Below are 17565 nucleotides of genomic sequence, written 5' to 3'. Positions count from 1 at the left end.
CATTTAAGGGAACGTTCGGTATTTATGGAATAGAAAAACGGTGGAAAATATGGGAGGAACATGTGTTTTCATTCTTTGTTGATGGGAGGGTCATCCAATTTTTTTCAGTCTTCAGGGGAGGGTCTCCGAACTTTTGTATTCATGAGAAGAGCAAAATTTCAAAGTGGCTTGTTTGGTGCATATTTATCCATGTAGCTCCATGTAGCTCTCTCAGTCTCGGCCCCTATCGCTAGCAGATGGGTCCCTCCCTATTTAGTCAGCCAGACCTGTAGCTTAGAGACCGTGGGATTTCCCAAACTGAATAAATTCCGCTCGCACATATAAACACAAAACTGCTTTGCTAGCTCAATCGTGTTGTAACTGTTGTCTGCTGAAACAATAATTGTATTAATTAGCATTATTGCCGTACTGTTTAGTTCAAAAACATCCAAAACACCGTACGAAAACATAGCTGACCAGCCGCAAGTTTTTATTTTGAAAAGCCGAAACTCGAGCCGCGGATAGTACCATCCAGCAGCCAGGAAGGCATGAGACGGGAGGTATATCCTTTCAGTCCCTGTGGTTATTTGTGAAATTGTGCAAACGACAGCCTTTTCAAGGGATTTGAGAAGGAAGGAGTGGTAGCATGCAAGCCCCCAAATTGACGCTCGTCTGAGAAATGGAGTTTTGGATAATGTTCAGCTTTGGCACTTTTACCTATGCTAAAATATTCAATGACTGAGGAAGCCTAGTGACGAGTCCATAGCAGCCAGTGTTGAATTACCCAGTGTGCTTTGCTGAATGGTCTCAATGTTTTTTTGTTTTATTTCATGTGAATACTAGTTTACTAGGGGAGTAACTTAGTATTTGAAGTAACGCAGGAAGTGTGCATTTAGTTTCCATGCTAATTGTGTTTCCACAACAATGTTAGTGAGTAAATCTACTTTAATGGCCCCCACACCATAACAGAGGAGTGGGATGCGTCAGATGAGAATGCAGCTGTTTAGTCATCTATGTCATGGCTGTAAAAAAACAATTGAAATTTGTACAGCTTTGCCAAATGCAAATCAGTACAATAAATTGTTAGGGAGGGTCATCCTTTTTCTCCCAATCATGTTGGAGGGTCATCCAAAATGTATTGCTGATGAAGGGAGGGTCAGGTCTATTTTAACTGAAGGTCCCAAGACTCCTCCGGTGGCCCCTCAAGTAAATAACGAACAGCCCCTTAGAGACTGGTGCCATATTAGACCGGGGTTTCAGTACCCAACCCTAGTTACCACTGGAGTGCGTCCAATTTCCAATAATACTTGATCATTAAAAACTGGGGAAAAACATCACTTTTAAAGTACATTTAGAACAGTTAAAAAATGTGGGATTAATTTGCAATTAGGACACTCATGCAATTAATCACAATTAAAAATGAATCAATGGACAGCCCTCGTTTTTATATATATTTTCAACTGTCACCTGTGGAAATGGTGCGTCAAAAGTTTACCAGAATGCAGGAAATTTAGTGTTCGACATTCATGTTTTCCTGGGGTAAACCCTTGGCTCCAGACTCTTGTTTTTATTGAACACTAGCCATTGACAAAGGTCCTATGATATACACATTTCATTTCCCATAAACCCTTCACAATAAAAGTTACTCGTTTTGTGGTATAAAAGCTTTTATTTTGAAGCTGCAATATCAGGAAATGTTGGGGTTTCATCAACAGTAACTTAACACGACTCCAACAACCGTAAAGTACAAACAGGAGAGGATATATTATTATGAATTACTCATTTCAGAAACCAGCACAGGAGAACTTATATTACTTGTGTACGTTTACTCTGATACTTAAAGTACAGTTAGCTCATAATACTCAAGTATTTGTCAGCAGAGCTACATTTGAGTTATTGTACTAAATCAGCTCCAAAACGGTTAGCATGGTTAGCAGTGTTAGCTCCTATTGTTTGTGCAGCCGGTGATCCACTTACTTTTGATAGCCTACTTTAAGTACATTTAGCCAATATCTGTGTACTTTTATTATGATTCTTTAAGTACATTTAGCCGATAATCCTTTTACCTCAGTAAAATCTTCAAAGCAGAACTTTAACTTGTACTTACAGTACTTTGACAACATGTTTTGGTAGTTTTACTGCAGTACAGAATGAAGATAAAGTGATTCGGATTCTTTCATGAGCAGAAGTACATTAAAGTTATTGTACTGAATCAGCTTCATGACGTTTAGCATGGTTCGCTCTTGTTTAGCTGGTGATCCAGAACACGGTGGCTAGCAGCTAACTGTTAAAACAGAAAAAAGTCATTGACACACAAACACATTTTCACAGTTTGATGAAACTAACAGATCAGAAATCAGCTGAAAAGTGTCCCTTACCAAAAGTTTAACCCGGAGGAAACTTATCTGCATCACAACACAGGAGGAAGTTAAAGTAAAAAGCTGCTGACACATACACATACACACACACACACACACACACACACACACACACACACACACACACACACACACACACACACACACACACACACACACACACACACACACACATTACACGTTACATGCGTCTGCTGCTAAACGGTGCAGCTGTTAGAATAATATTTCTGTAGCACTTTTCTTAACAGGGTTGCTGTTGTGAATCTGTTACACTTTATTCTGTAACAACTGAACAAAAACTCTCATCTGTTTTGACTTGTATTTTAAATTGAAAAAGCATTGTAGGCTAAGCAGCAAAAAGTATCCAAAAAACTGTAATTCTTTTTGCAAAACAGCATCAAAACAGTATCAAAAGTGTTGAAAGCGGTACAAAAGCGTTCAAACAAAAAATTTTAAAAGCATAAAAGAAATCCAAAAAGCCTAAAAAAACCCGGCATCAATTAAAAAAACATAAAAAATGTGTTGTCGGTAAAAGAAACAACAAAAAAGCAGGAAAAGTGTGAAACAAAAAAGCATTGACACAACATATATGTCTCCACAATTGATGTCATTATTAATCCTGTCAGAAATTTTTGTGAACTATGCTCCTCACAATAATAACCGGTCTTAAAGTTAAAGGTGCAGTAGGTAAGACTTATACTCAGATCCTTAATCTTTTGGGTCTAGATTTCCAGGCTAATGAAAGGGCAGAAAGAGACAAACATCCCTCTGAGCAACAGTTGAATTAGAAAAGAAAAAATCAGCAGTCAATGGTTGAAGGCAATATAGACCATGACAAGACAAGAAGGCCTGAAGGCCTAAGTATCTGACTCCAATTACTCTAACAACACTAATTCCTGCGCGTCTGTTGATTGGGATTTATGACACCAGAACTCAAAGATCAAATCTGAGACGATAGATTCAAGTCAGGAAAAGTTAACTAAGTCCAGCAGTTAAGTCTTACAACACATATGTGGGTTCACAAATGACACTAAGTTTCCCTTGCTTCAGACACAAGTGTTCGGAGCTCAGTTAAAACAAAGTCTCTTGTTGTTTGTGAGCCCCGCCCTGCAATGTCCCTCAACCTTTATCCTCTTCCTTGATGGGGTGTCCTCGTCCTGTCTCGGGGCAGATCCTTCTGTTGTCACATACACACACACAAGGGTGGGGGTCAGTGTGGTGTGACTGCCTCTTACGGTCTGACGAACACAATAACATTCGGTTCCTGCTTTTCTGCTAGTCTGTCTGGTGAACAACACTATAGAGTCTCACTCAGAGTCTAATCCTTGTACAGGGGATGCAAGTGTACCCTGCCTGGAACTTGTAACCACTTTCTCTATGACTGCACACAACTCTTGCAATAAGCACACCAAATTTAAATGTCAAGCAATACTGATACTAATATTTCCACAACAATACTGATACTAATTTTCCTACATGGAAGCTTAGCATAAAAATGTCTGCAGATTTAAACATAAACAGCTTCCTGTGTCAGTGTGAAGGTCACCATAATGCGGCCTATAACATACTGGAATTAGCATTTAGCAAAGCTCTTTGAACACACATCCTGCCTAACAGCATCACAGGAGCTCCTGATGAGGTCTAATGAAGCTAAACGCAAATTCTTTCAGGAAGAATTCTAATAACTTAAATCACTGCTCTTTCTTACTAAACCTATTCAGCAGTTTAGAGGCGTTCACTTTTCTGTAAACCAACCAGAATTGGCCACGAAAATTCATGATCCCATCACAGCAGTACATCCTGCTTTAAATCAGTTTCTCTCTCTGCTGCTGCCAGCTGTCATTTCAGGCAAAGCGTGCAACCCTCCTCCTCCCCTTCCACCTCCAGTCACCATCACACGCGGCACCCTGGGTCTTCCTCTAGCAGAATGCTTTGTCGACTCCTTCAGTCTGGTCTTCGGGCTCCTTTGCCGCTGCCACCAGCGTCTAGACTCCATCGGGGGAATATGTCTTGGCTTCTCTACTCCTTTCAAAAAGTATTTTATAACGATGGAGTCTAATCTCCAAAGACTCTGTACATTTCATATTATGCACAATTAATCTTTGCATATCTGTAACAAAGTCTCTCTTGATTGAAATGTGTTGAAACTCAGTAAAGAGAGTCAACTGATGACAGAAATCATACAAGTGATCAAATAAAAAAAAATGATTGACCTCAAGATGGAAAGTAAAGATTTGATTAAACATCAGAAAATATAGTTTAAAAATGTTGCTCAGACAAATAAATGTTTTGTGTTTGAGTATCAGATCTGCTTCTCAGTGCAGAGTGTGTGTGATGGTGAACAGACTGAACTTTGATTTCAGCCGCTAATCTTCAGTCAGTGTTTCTGTCCACAGGAGAGACTCTCAGTCCTGCAGAGGACACAGAGTCACAGAGGAACCAGGTTTCCAGACACCAAACCCAGGATAAAGAGGTTGAGTGAATGTGGTGTTGAAGGTATGGAGGTGGATCAGTGAGTCAGAGGAGACTCTGTAGAAGGACAGAGAGCCAGCAGGAACATCCACATACACTGCTACTCTACCGGAGGAGGAGGATGGGATGAATGTTTCTTTGTTATCGTGCCAGACAAAGTATCCACTATCTGAGCCGTCCAAACACCAGGACTGATCATTCCCTCCAAACAAACAGTCTCTACTGTCTCCTTTCTTTCTGATTCCTCTGTAACTCACTGATACAAAAACCAGTCCTCTGCACTCAACCTCCCAGTAACAGCGACCAGTCAGACCATCTCTACACAGCAGCTGAGACCACCAGTCAAACCTCTCTGGATGATCAGGATATGACTGATCCTCTCTCACACGTGTCACCTTCCTGTTGTTGTCAGACAGTTTGAGGTATCTGTTCACTGTGTTTGTATCCAGTTCCAGTTCACAGACATCTGATGGAGAGAACAAGAAACAATACAGCACCGTGGTTATCATCTGTTGATAATTAACAATTACAGAAAGAAAATCATTCAAATGTTTATTTCATATTCAGTTGTGAATGATCTTTAACAAACTTTCACTTCGACGATCCAGCTATTACAACACAGTTTCCTGAACATGTCAACTTGTCTACAATGTTCAGCTTTTTGTCCTTGTGTGGACCTGATGATGACAGCCAATGATTCAAATCAATAAACATGTACGTTGCCCTGAGAGGCCACAGCACACAACAATAAGACAACACATGCAAATAAACCACAACATGCAACAATAAGACAACACATGCAAACAAACCACAGCACGCAATAATAAGACAACACGTGCAAATAGCTCACACCACAATGGAAGTGTTTCCAGGGGACACTTTTAAGTGATGCACATGTGCCTCAACCATTGGCGTTTCCGGTACATAGACAGACCAACAACAGGACAATTTTCGCCATTTTATTCATCACTAAATTCACTTCTGAGTACGTTTTAGGCGAATACTCTTTAGATTTCGAATAAAGGCAGTCTTGCGAAAATCGTTGCCGAATTGACAATTTGATTCTTAATTTCCCACGAAGCTGATCACGGTTACATGTCAGTTAAACTTTTCATCTCCAATCCTATATGTATTTGTAAGAAGTGCCGCTGTCCTGAGTTGAAAGACAACTTTACGGCAAAATTATCGAGTTAATAGGTGTGTGTGTTCGTGTCGGCCGCTGACCATTTCCTAAGGACTTTCAACTCAGGACAGCGCCACTTCTCACAAATACAGATAGGATTGGAGATGAAAAGTTTAACTGACACGTAACCGCGATCAGCTTCGTGGTAAATTAAGAATCAATGCCACCAACATAACCAATCACACTATGACATACGCTCCACTTAGCACCATATGCAATGTTTAATTTTAAATGAATGTAGCCTACTGGAAGTCTGGCACACGTAGGGTGCTCAGTATTTTTTTATTATTTATCGGCGCCCGTGTGTGTGTGTGTGTGTGTGTGTATGTGAGACGGCCGGCCAGCGAGGTTGTTGAGCCTGCAAGCGCTTGTGGAGTTTAACTCCGAAAATGCAGTTAACCACAGGTTCCCGTTAATCATGTTTAATTATTATTTTTTTTTTTAAAAAAAAAAAAAAAAAAAAAAAAAAAAAAAAACTTTTTTTTAAAAAAAGGGGGTGAAAAAATTCCAATTTAGAGGGGGGTTTTTGAGCAGGACTGTCTTAAAAAAATGTAATTTGAGATGATGAGCTAGCGGCCCCGGCAGGTGCTAGCTGGCTGTTGCGTCACTTTATGGAGCTACTCAATTCCGAAAACTTTGAAGCAAATTGTCAATTCGGCAACGATTTTCGCAAGACTGCCTATATTTGAAATCTAGAGAGTTAATTTCTCACCTAAAACGTACTCAGAAGTGAATTTAGTGATGAATAAAATGGCGAAAATTGTCCTGTTGTTGGTCTGTCTATGTACCGGAAACGCCAATGGTTGAGGCACGTGTGCATCACTTAAAAGAGTCCCCTGGAAACACTTCCATTGTGGTGTGAGTTATTTGCATGTGTTGTCTTATTGTTGCATGTTATGGGCTATTTGCATGTGTTGTGTTATTGTTGCGTGTTGTGGGCTATTTGCATGTGTTGTCTTATTGTTGCGTGTTGTGGTTTATTTGCATTTGTTGTCTTATTGTTGCATGTTGTGGTTTATTTGCATGTGTTGTCTTATTGTTGCGTGCTGTGGTGTATTTGCATGCGTTGTCTTATTGTTGCGTGTTGTGGTTTATTTGCATGTGTTGTCTTATTGTTGCGTGCTGTGGTTTATTTGCATCTGTTGTCTTATTGTTGCGTGCTGTGGTTTATTTGCATGTGTTGTCTTATTTTTGCGTGCTGTGGCCTCTCAGGGCCACCGTAAACATGAACCGAATAACATCTCACTAATAAAACTGTCACATCACCTTCAAATGCAGCACAAAGTACCTCTGAACCATCTGGTTGCTAAAACATGTATTAGCTCCACCAAAGAGCTAACCTTTGGAACAAAGTTCACACCTTTGAAATTCAAATCTCAAACTGTTGTCTGCTACAGAAAAGTTTAACTGAGTCTGAATGAATATCAGGGGACTGTGGGTCCACCAACTGGCTTAAAGGTAAATTTCCCTGACCAGAGACCAGATGCAAACTACAATCTGTATTCTGGTCTGAAATCAGTGGATTTTAAATTGAGTTCTAACATCTTTCCAGTCACAAAAACAGAAACTAGTGAAATTCATTTTTATACATCAGTCAAGGAAATGTAGAAATCTAATACAACATGCAGCTGAGTTCATAGGAATTAAACTTTGAACACACTCACACTTCCTTAGACCTGGTTTCAACCACTGTGGTCCACTAGGGTCCACCCTGCAGGAAGAAACAAAATCACAATTAACTTCACACACCTTCACTCAGATACTCCATTGAAATTTAACCACAGTTTCTCCGTAACTGTCTGTCCATACCTGAGAGTGTCCAGTCTCCAGTGTGGATCCTCCAGTCTAGCAGACAACAGCTTCACTCCTGAGTCTCCTGGATGATTGTAGCTCAGGTCCAGCTCCCTCAGATGGGAGGGGTTGGCGCTCATTGCTGAGACCAGAGAAGTACAGCTTTCCTCTGTGACCAGACAGCCTGACAGACTGAACACACACACACACACACACACACACACTCTGTCATGTTAGACGTTCATTTTCATCCACTGCCTAAAAATGGAGGACATCTACAACCAGCGATGCAAGAAGAAGGCCAACGGGATAATCAGAGACACAAATCCACAGGTCACCCCAAACTGTTCTGCTTGCTGCTGTCCCGCAGACGGTCCTGAGCACCAGGCTCAAGGACAGCTTCATCCCACAGGCCATTAAGCCCAGTTTAAAAGTTTGAAATGCTATTGAATATAGCCCCTTGAGATAAACGATCTCATTCAAGGGACTCCAACATGAAACAAACAATACAACAGACACAATCACATACAATTTACATACACATCAAGGCTCTCATTATTCAGTATACCCAGATTACTTCTTAATTTGTTGAAGGTGCTAGCAATATATATTTTTTTAAAGGAAAGCAGTGGATCAACTCTAAGTATTTGAAATAAGTCACATGTTCAAGGGTAAACCCTCATTAAAAGAAATAGTCAAAAATGGAGACTCACCAAGTGCTTGTCTGGTACCACATAACATACTTTTTTGTTAAAAAGAAGTTTGTTGAATGAGAACTGATTCTGGAGTTAAATTCGTGTGATTGGGTGTTCTGAGTTTTAATTTTATTGGCAATAGATGGCATATAGAAGTACTTGACAATTACATATACACATTTTTAGATCGAGAATAAACTTGCTGGTGGTTGGCTAGTTGTCATACAGGACTACTTTTCAGGGCACTTCTCCGGTGAAAAGACAAAGAAAGTTAATGTTTTGTGATGTCGTATTATGTTTTTCAACCTCCAAGATGAATCTCTCCTCGTCCGTGGTGTTGTAGGAGACATAAACAATATTGGTGGAAGGTGTTTTGGTAAATTGACTGGATACATTGCTGTTTCACTTCCTGCCTGGCTGTCCGAACGGCCCGCGGCTCACTTAAAAATAGACCTGGCGCGTATCTTTAGCAGAGCGGGGAGCCACTTCACGCATGCTTCTGGGAAGCCCCGTAGCGCGACTGGTTCATTAAACATTGACTTGAATGGCAGCGATTGCTCGCGGGGGTCACGACGCCTTTGGAACACAGCTCAGATACGCCCGGTGGAAAATAGGGGTGAGAGGTTACTGTTACTCAAACTAAAATGATTCAATGAAATATCCATTCCATAATTAATAAATGAAGAAAATGAAAGCTCATAAAACAGATGAACACCAACCTGAGAGTTTCCAGTGTGCAGTGTGGACTCTTCAGGCCACAAGAAACCATCTTCACTCCTGAATCCTTCAGGTCGTTGTTACTCAGGTCCAGCTCTCTCAGACTAGAGGACTGGGAGCTGAGAACTGAGGGCAGAGCTTCACAGCTTCTCTCTGACAGGTTACAGTCACTCAGTCTGAAATAAAAAGTCCATTCAATAATTTACTTATGATGAAAATAGCGGCTCAGAGGACCATCATTTTCAAATAGCTAAATCCCAACCTGAGAGTTTCTAGTCTGCAGTGTGGACTCTTCAGGCCACAATACACCATCTTCACTCCTGAATCCTTTAGGTCATTGTTACTCAGGACCAGCTCTCTCAGACTAGAGGACTTGGAGCTGAGAACTGAGGACAGAGCTTCACAGCTTCTATTTAACAGGTTACAGCCACTCAGTCTGAAATAAAAAGTCCAATAATTAACATATGAAGAAAATAATAACTCAGATGGTCATCATTTCACACACTTAAACACTAACCTTAGAGTTTCCAGTCTGCAGTATGGACTCTTTAGTCCAGCAGACACCAGCTCCCCTCCTGAATCCTTCAGGTCATTGTTACTCAGGTCCAGCTCTCTCAGACTAGAGGACTGGGAGCTGAGAACTAAGGACAGAGCTTCACAGCTTCTCTCTGACAGGTTACAATCACTCAGTCTGAAGAGGAATCAGCACAACACAAGAACACCATTGCAAACAAGTTTGTTTTCTGAATATAGAAAAAGTACATTTAATCTGGATAGTTCTGTGTGCACGTACAAAGCTTTGTTGGAGGCTTTGACCACTGGCAGCAGCCTCAGAAGAGCCTCCTCTGAAGCACCATATTTCTTCAGGTCAAACACGTCCAGGTCATTTTGAGATGACAATAAGATGAAACCCAAAGCTGACCACTGAGCAGGAGACAGTTTAACTGTGGAGAAATGTCCTGAACTCAGGGACTGTTGGATCTCCTCCACTAGAGAACGATCATCCAGTTCATTCAGACAGTGGAACAGATTGATGCTTCTCTCTGCAGACAGATTCTCATTAATCTTCTCCTTGATGTACTTAACTGTTCCCCAATTGGTCCATGAGCTACTTTCTGTCTGTGTCATCATACCTCGCAGTAGAGTTTGATTGGTCTGCAGTGACAGACCTAGGAGGAAACGGAGGAACAAGTCTAGTTGTCCATTTGGACTCCGTAAGGCCTTGTCCACAGCATTTTGGTAGAAACATTGTTGAAACCAAATGGATGATTCTGCTTCTGCGAGCAGGTTGACTCCAGAGTTCGTGAATGTCAGATGGACATGAAGAGCAGCCAGAAACTCCTGAACACTCAGATGAACGAAGCAGAACACCTTGTCCTGGTACAGTCCTCTCTCCTCTTTAAAGATCTGTGTGAACACTCCTGAGTACACTGAGGCTTCTGTGATATCAATGCCACACTCTGTCAGGTCTGATTCATAGAAGATCAGGTTGCCTTTCTGCAGCTGCTCAAAAGCCAGTTTTCCCAGAGACTCAATCATCTTCCTGCTCTCTGGACTCCAGTGTGGATCTGTCTCGGCTCCTCCATCATACTTTACATTCTTCCGTTTGGACTGAACCACTAGGAAGTGGATGTACATCTCAGTCAGGGTCTTTGGCAGCTCTCCTCCCTCTCTGGGTTCCAACACCTTCTCCAGAACTGTAGCAGTGATCCAGCAGAAGACTGGGATGTGGCACATGATGTGGAGGCTTCGTGATGCAGGAGATGTGATGTGGGAGATTACTCTGCGGGCCTGATCCTTATCTGTGAATCTCTTCCTGAAGTACTCCTCCTTCTGGGGGTCAGTGAACCCTCTGACCTCTGTCACCATGTCAACACACTCAGGAGGGATCTGATTGGCTGCTGCAGGTCGTGTGGTTATCCAGAGGCGAGCAGAGGGAAGCAGTTCCCCCCTAATGAGGTTTGTCAGCAGCACACCCACTGAGGTGGACTCTGTAACATCAGTCAGGACCTCAGTGTTGAGGAAGTCCAGCGGAAGTCGGCACTCATCCAGACCGTCAAAGATGAACACAACCGGGAACTCGTCAAACCTGCAGATTCCTGCTTCTTTGGTTTCACTAAAGAAGCGATGAACAAGTTCCACCAAGCTGAACTTTTTCTCTTTCAGCACATTCAGCTCCCTGAAAGTGAATGGAAATGTGAACTGGATGTCCTGGTTGGCAATGCCTTCAGCCCAGTCCAAAGTGAACTTCTGTGTTAAGACTGTTTTCCCGATGCCAGCCACTCCCATAGTCATCACTGTTCTGATTGGTTCATCTCTTCCAGGTGGGGGTTTTAAGATGTCTTCACATCTGATTGTTGTTTCTGGTCTGTATTGTCTCCAGGAAGCTGTTTCAATCTGTCTGACCTCATGTTCATCATTTACTTCTGCAGTCCCCCCCTTTGTGATGTGGATCTTTGTGAACATCTTATTCAGAAAGGTTTTGTTTCCGGCTTTAGCAATCCCCTCAAACACACACTGGAACTTCTTTTTTGACTTGGATTTGATGTTTCGCTGGCATTCAACAAGAATATCTGAATGAATAAAACAATGAAATCAATGAGGCGTTGTTCTGGTGAATGTCAATGTGCACATTTCTGTATTCATGAAATCTAGTCCACTCATTTGACGACCATGTCCTGAATAGATTAACTATTGTAAAGAAACTAGGTCTATGACTTAACTACAGATGTAATTATTATATGTAATTAGTTTGTGCACATTTTACCAGCAGAGGCAACAACACAGGATTGTCTAACTTTGTTTTATCAACTTAGTTTTTTGTTCTCAGAGACACCTCTCTCTCTCTGGTTTGCTTTGGTAGCTTATACTGTTGTCAGCACAACATACTGTATGTGTCTATCTTTGTGGAGACATTGGCTACAAAGCTAATATTTGTTGAAGACTTTGTGATATACAAGTTTTTTACATCCATTCTTTTAAATTCATATTGATTATGACTCACCTGCAGGTTCTGAGATGGTGTTTGATAAATTCTTCACTAGATCATTCTGATTCATTTTCACTAAAACTATTCTGGTCACATTAATGGTGTTCATACTGTAGGTCGAGAACATCAGGTCCACTGTCTTCACCCTGTTTACATTCTCCAATTTGCTCTTTGCGATTGCTGGGAAGCCTTCAAGCCACCCATTCAGCTGTAGGTACCACTGAAATGTTTGAAAGTCCTCTGCTCCCAAGTCTTCTAAAGTTCTTAAGACGACCTCTTGAGGCGTTGCCATCTTTTATCCCTGCAAAGATCCAAAAGATATCAAAAGAACATAGTCACCTTATAGAATTATCAAAACAGACCAGTGTTGTAGATTGAATTATGACATTTCTACATTGGTGTAAGTAGAAGTAGAAAAAACATTGATGTGGAAATCTGTGCACACAGATTAATAATTCAAGAGCATGCATAAATTAACCAAGAGTCCAGATAAACTTTGTAATTAGGTTGAACCACAGGGGGGGAGTTCTAGAGAAAGCACTGGTAGTGAAATACACAGTTACAACCAACATCCCAGATAGGTGTCAACACTCCCTAAGACACAAGCCTATCAGCCCACCATTTGGTTAATGGTCAATGCCCTGTGGGACTCAGGGTCAACTGCCATTCCATCGCCCTGATCTCCTGCCAGGTTGAACTCAACCCCAAGCCACCACTGTCTTACTCATCACAGTGACCGGTGGGGAAAAGCTCCCATGCTGTGGTGGTGTGAAGCACAAATCCAATTGGGGGCTTACTAAGCCTGCCAACCGGTCTGGGTCGCCAAAGTTAATGAGAAGTGATTACTTGGACTGGACTTTCTGTGTAGGGCAAGGGCAATACTGGACTTCAACACACTGACCATTATGTTCAATCTGATTGACACCCTTATTCCTAAAATGACCGACAATATAGTTGGGGTCATTAACGTGCAAGTGAAACCTACATGTTCTCCAGATCCTACTCAGGGGAAGGCCCTTTTGCGGAAAGCCTTCGTCCACTACCAGATGACAAACTCACAGCAGCAGTCCCAGTGGAAAACAAGCCGCATTTGCATTGCATTTGCCCCGATCCCTGACAAAGAGTCTGCAGCCAGTGCAACTGTCAAGGACCTTTGGGAGAATAATTCTGAAGCCCTGAACTTGGAGCAGCAGGATAGGCTGTGGAACCTCCTGCATGAGAATTGACACAGTTTTTTCACCGACCTCAATGATGTGGGTCTTATGCATTTGGTTCAGCACTCATCAATACTGGGCATGCACAGCCAATCCGCCAGCAGCCTAGGCAACTTACGTATGCCCACCAAGCTGCTGTAAATCAGATGCTACAAGTGATGATGGCTAGTGGCATAATCAAGCCATCAAGTCCATGGTTGTCATCAGTCGTTACAGCTCCTAGAAAGGATGGGAATTACAGGTTGCGTGTCCATTTCAGATCCCTGAACGACAAAACAGTAAAGGTCTCCTCTCAAGCAGTGGTGACTCCTGAAAAAATTCTCAGGGGGGGCAATTTTCTGAAGATTTAGGTGACCTACACACATTTTTAAAAAGATATGTACAGCAACAACATAAAGACAGGGGCAGCATATAAGTCAATACTAAGAAGCATTTATTGACTGATCTCAAAAGTGTTGGCTTACAAAAGCAAAATAAGTTATCACAGTAAAAATAATCAAGGGTGTTCTTTCACATTCCTCAACACTGCATACACAATATGCATTTCCATAAACAAATTAAATATCAGCTGAAAATACAGCATCTTGGTATTTGTTCAGATTGCAGGATCAGCAAGAGCTTTTACCACATTTACAACATTTCAAAGGTAGTGCAGCCTAGTGTTTTAGAGTAAAGGGAAGTCCACACTTTAAACAATAAATAGTAACAGCATAGCAATAAAAAGTAGACAAATTGTATAGAACTACATTTTCTGGAATGTAGGATATGTATATATATGTTAAGTGCTACTTAATAAAAGCAAAGTAACGTCCCAAATAGGGGAATGAACAAGTGAGGCTTGACCTAGTGTGGTCTGGGCATCTTGGCTTTACACATTGAAGACCAAACCAGAATGATGAGGTGCTGCTAAGTTTAACTAAATAATTCTTATATACACATTAATTACTTACTTCAAAAAGGCCTTATGGTTGAATTGGAAATATGTGCACCAAAGTATAATTCACAACAAGTGAGCAGGAGCTTTTGATGAAAGCTACTGAAAACATTGATGCAAGTTATTGGTAATAAGCAATTTGTATAGACTTACATATTCTGCCCTCTTGTATAGATTTGTGAAAATGAACATGAACAGTGATAGACATTTTGCCTGAAAACAGCAATTGAAAATAATTTCTAGAAAAGGTAAACACAGCTATCTGTATTGCTTTGCAAAAATGAACAACCATATTCCGGCCATTTGTATAGATTGAGACTGAGGTTGATTCCGAGATGGGAAGGAACTCAAAAAAGCACTCCTGCACTTTATGGTTGCTATCGGTGTACATCAGCACAAGCACCAGCTGTGTCTGTGTAGAAACGTCCGTGGTCTCGTCAGCTTGGATAGCTACGAAGTTCGCCAACTTCACCTCCACCACAATATGTTCCCTCACGACTGCTAACATACACTCCAGTAGCTCGTTTTGAATTGTCTTTGATGTGCCCTTGAACACTTTAGCATTTTTAAGATGCTCATCAAACACCTCATCTAACTGTGCCCAAAAGTTGACCAGTCCAAGAAAAATACCAGGGTTGGTGGAGCCCACATTTTCATCTTTGCCTCGCAAAGCTAACTCAAACACTACGAAAAACTTCACACACTGGATTAGCCGGTTCTTGCTAACCTCATCGTTGTGGCGACGGACAGCTAGCCTGTATCCCTCATCCAGTTGAGTGGCAATGTTCACTCTCCACAAAGCAGACAATCTCAAACAGCTATCCATGTGGGTCTTTGACAGCTCATGTTTCTTTATCTTTTCTGAAAGATGGTGCATGTCCGTTACACCAGTCGCTGTCCAAGCGGTGCTGTCTGCCGTGCTGCCTTCAGGGTGAAAGAGTAAGCAGGGCTAGCAGAAGAATGCATTAGCTACATCACAGCCTGCTAGCCAGGTTTTTCGTTCGTACCAATTTTTGGAAAATCCTCGGGTGTAGGACTTTCCTCCTTTAGTAGAAACCTGTTGAATGATTACATTTGGTCTGGGAGGTCCTAATTGTTTCGTTGCCAATTTATCTTGATTTGTTTGCCGACTAAAAGGAACTTCTTTCAAAGAGACAATCGAGTTGCACTGAACGCTAGCCATCTTGACAGTAGTACGTGAATTGACTGACGCTGCTAACTGCTCTGTTCGTAGTTACGTTCATGGTTATGTTACGTATGACATAAGTGCGTAAGCAAAAGTGGCTTTATGAAGTGACCCAAAGCATACCCCCTTCATGACCAAGAGGCAACGACCATCACTGAGCCCTTGGTGCAAGGCATTTTCAGTCACTGATGTGTAATCTGCTAGGCATCCAAAAGACAAGGACCATCCTGGTTCACACACAAAGCGATGGATTAGTTGAACGGTTCATGCAGACCTTGCACAGCTAGCCCTCACCACTGCCTGGACCAGAGTGATTGCGACCTACATATAACCCTCATTTGCATGGTGTGCCACAGTGCAGTCCAAAAATCCTCCAGCTGTACTCCTGCATTGATGTTCGGCAGGGAACTGACAACAGTGCTGGAGCTGGCTTAGGGAGGACTGCTAGATGCACCCGAAGTCATTGCTAGTCCTGAAAATGTCAGTCAGTTACAGGACCGATTGTACATTGTAGAGTGAGGTCAACTCGCCTGGGAAGGGAGTTGACCTCACTCGACTGTGCAGGACTAACATGTGAGAGACTCTTGGGCAGTTCATATGGGGGGGAGGGAGCAGACAAAAGGGGAGAGAGTAAGAGTGAAAAGGACAATTAATTAGCTTACTAGCTAGTTTCAGCTAACAGCCTTTTTGTTATTTAAGGCACTTTTTCAACCCCGTTTTTAGCCACTATGCCAGGGTAATAAAACCCAATCCTTATCATTAAGTTAGCTGGCAAGCTAAGTGGGGATCGTCCACGTTCCCTTTACCGGCAACTACTGCTAGCCACCACCACACAAAGAAACAAGATGTGAACTCGTCAAAAAGTTAGACCTCTATTCATGTGATGTCGGAATAATCAGAAGTTCTTGACTAGGAGTATAGCATGTGAATGCCCCCCTCAAGTCGAACAATAACTCGTTCAACTCGCTACTACATTCACTGTAATCAAACTGGTCTTATAACTTTTATGACATCTCAATGACAAAAGTCAAAATGGTTCCACTTGAGGTCAAGGAAAAATAGTCGTGATGCAATTGCAATGGCAACCCAAAAGTTGATCTTTAGGAAAATACATATCTGAAAGCAATAGAGAATGACTGACTGCAATATATTCAATTATGTTTTTAATTTTTTCACCTGTCACCTGTGTTTTCCTTTGTATCAATAAAGACATTTCAGACATAACAAAATTACCAGAGGCAGGAACTGAAGCGTTTCACATTCATATTTTCCTGGGGGAGAACCCCCACACCCCTTAGCTCCAGAGTCATTTTTATTGAACACTAGCCACTGACAAAGCTCCCATGATATACTATTACTACTATACACATTTAAATTCCTATAAATCCTTCACAATGAAAGTCCCTTGTTATTTTGTTATTAAAAAGCTTTTATTGTGAAGCTGCATAATCAGGAATATTGGGTTATCATCAGCAGTAACTTAACACAACTCCAACAACAGTAAAGTACAAACAGGAAAGAGATATTATAATATTATGAATTATTATGCAGAATGGGTCATTTCAGAAACCAACACATGAGAACTGATAATATCTGTGTACTTTTACTTTGATACTTAAAGTACATTGGCAGATAATACTCCTGTAGTTTTACTTTAATACTTTAAGTACATTTAGCTCATAATACTCAAGTACTTGTCAGTGGAGCTACATTTGAGTTATTGTACTAAATCAGCTCCATAACTGTTAGCATGGTTAGCAGTGTTGGCTCCTATTGTTTGTGCAGCCGGTGATCCTGAACACAGTGTCTAGGAGCTAACTGTCAGCACAGAGCTAAACTCTTTGACACCGAAACACATTTTTACAGTTTGATGAAACTAACAGATCAGAAATCAGCTGAAAAGTGTCACTTACCAAAAGTTTAACCTGGAGGAGACGTATCTGTGTCACAACACGGGAGGAAGTGAAAGTAAAAAGTGTCTGACACACACACACACACTCACACTGAGCAGGAAGTAGAGGGTAAGG

The 17565-nt window shown here is 41.5% G+C and overlaps 1 protein-coding gene across 1 annotated transcript; it reads right to left on the bottom strand.

Annotated features, from left to right (window-relative positions):
- Positions 1–1628: 1628 nt before the first annotated feature.
- LOC120543617 (NACHT, LRR and PYD domains-containing protein 3-like) lies at positions 1629–17530 on the bottom strand. The gene is made up of 9 exons (XM_039776759.1): positions 17452–17530; positions 12220–12505; positions 10009–11788; positions 9733–9906; positions 9478–9651; positions 9218–9391; positions 7822–7995; positions 7677–7723; positions 1629–5295 (listed from the first exon to the last, which is right to left on the bottom strand). Exons 2-9 carry the CDS (start codon positions 12494–12496, stop codon positions 4763–4765), a joined length of 3333 nt encoding a protein of 1110 aa, XP_039632693.1. The 5' UTR covers positions 12497–12505; positions 17452–17530; the 3' UTR covers positions 1629–4762.
- Positions 17531–17565: the final 35 nt, after the last annotated feature.

Source organism: Perca fluviatilis, chromosome 2 (genome assembly GCF_010015445.1).
Source record: "Perca fluviatilis chromosome 2, GENO_Pfluv_1.0, whole genome shotgun sequence".
Taxonomy (NCBI): domain Eukaryota; kingdom Metazoa; phylum Chordata; class Actinopteri; order Perciformes; family Percidae; genus Perca; species Perca fluviatilis.
This window is presented reverse-complemented; position numbering and strand designations above follow the sequence as displayed.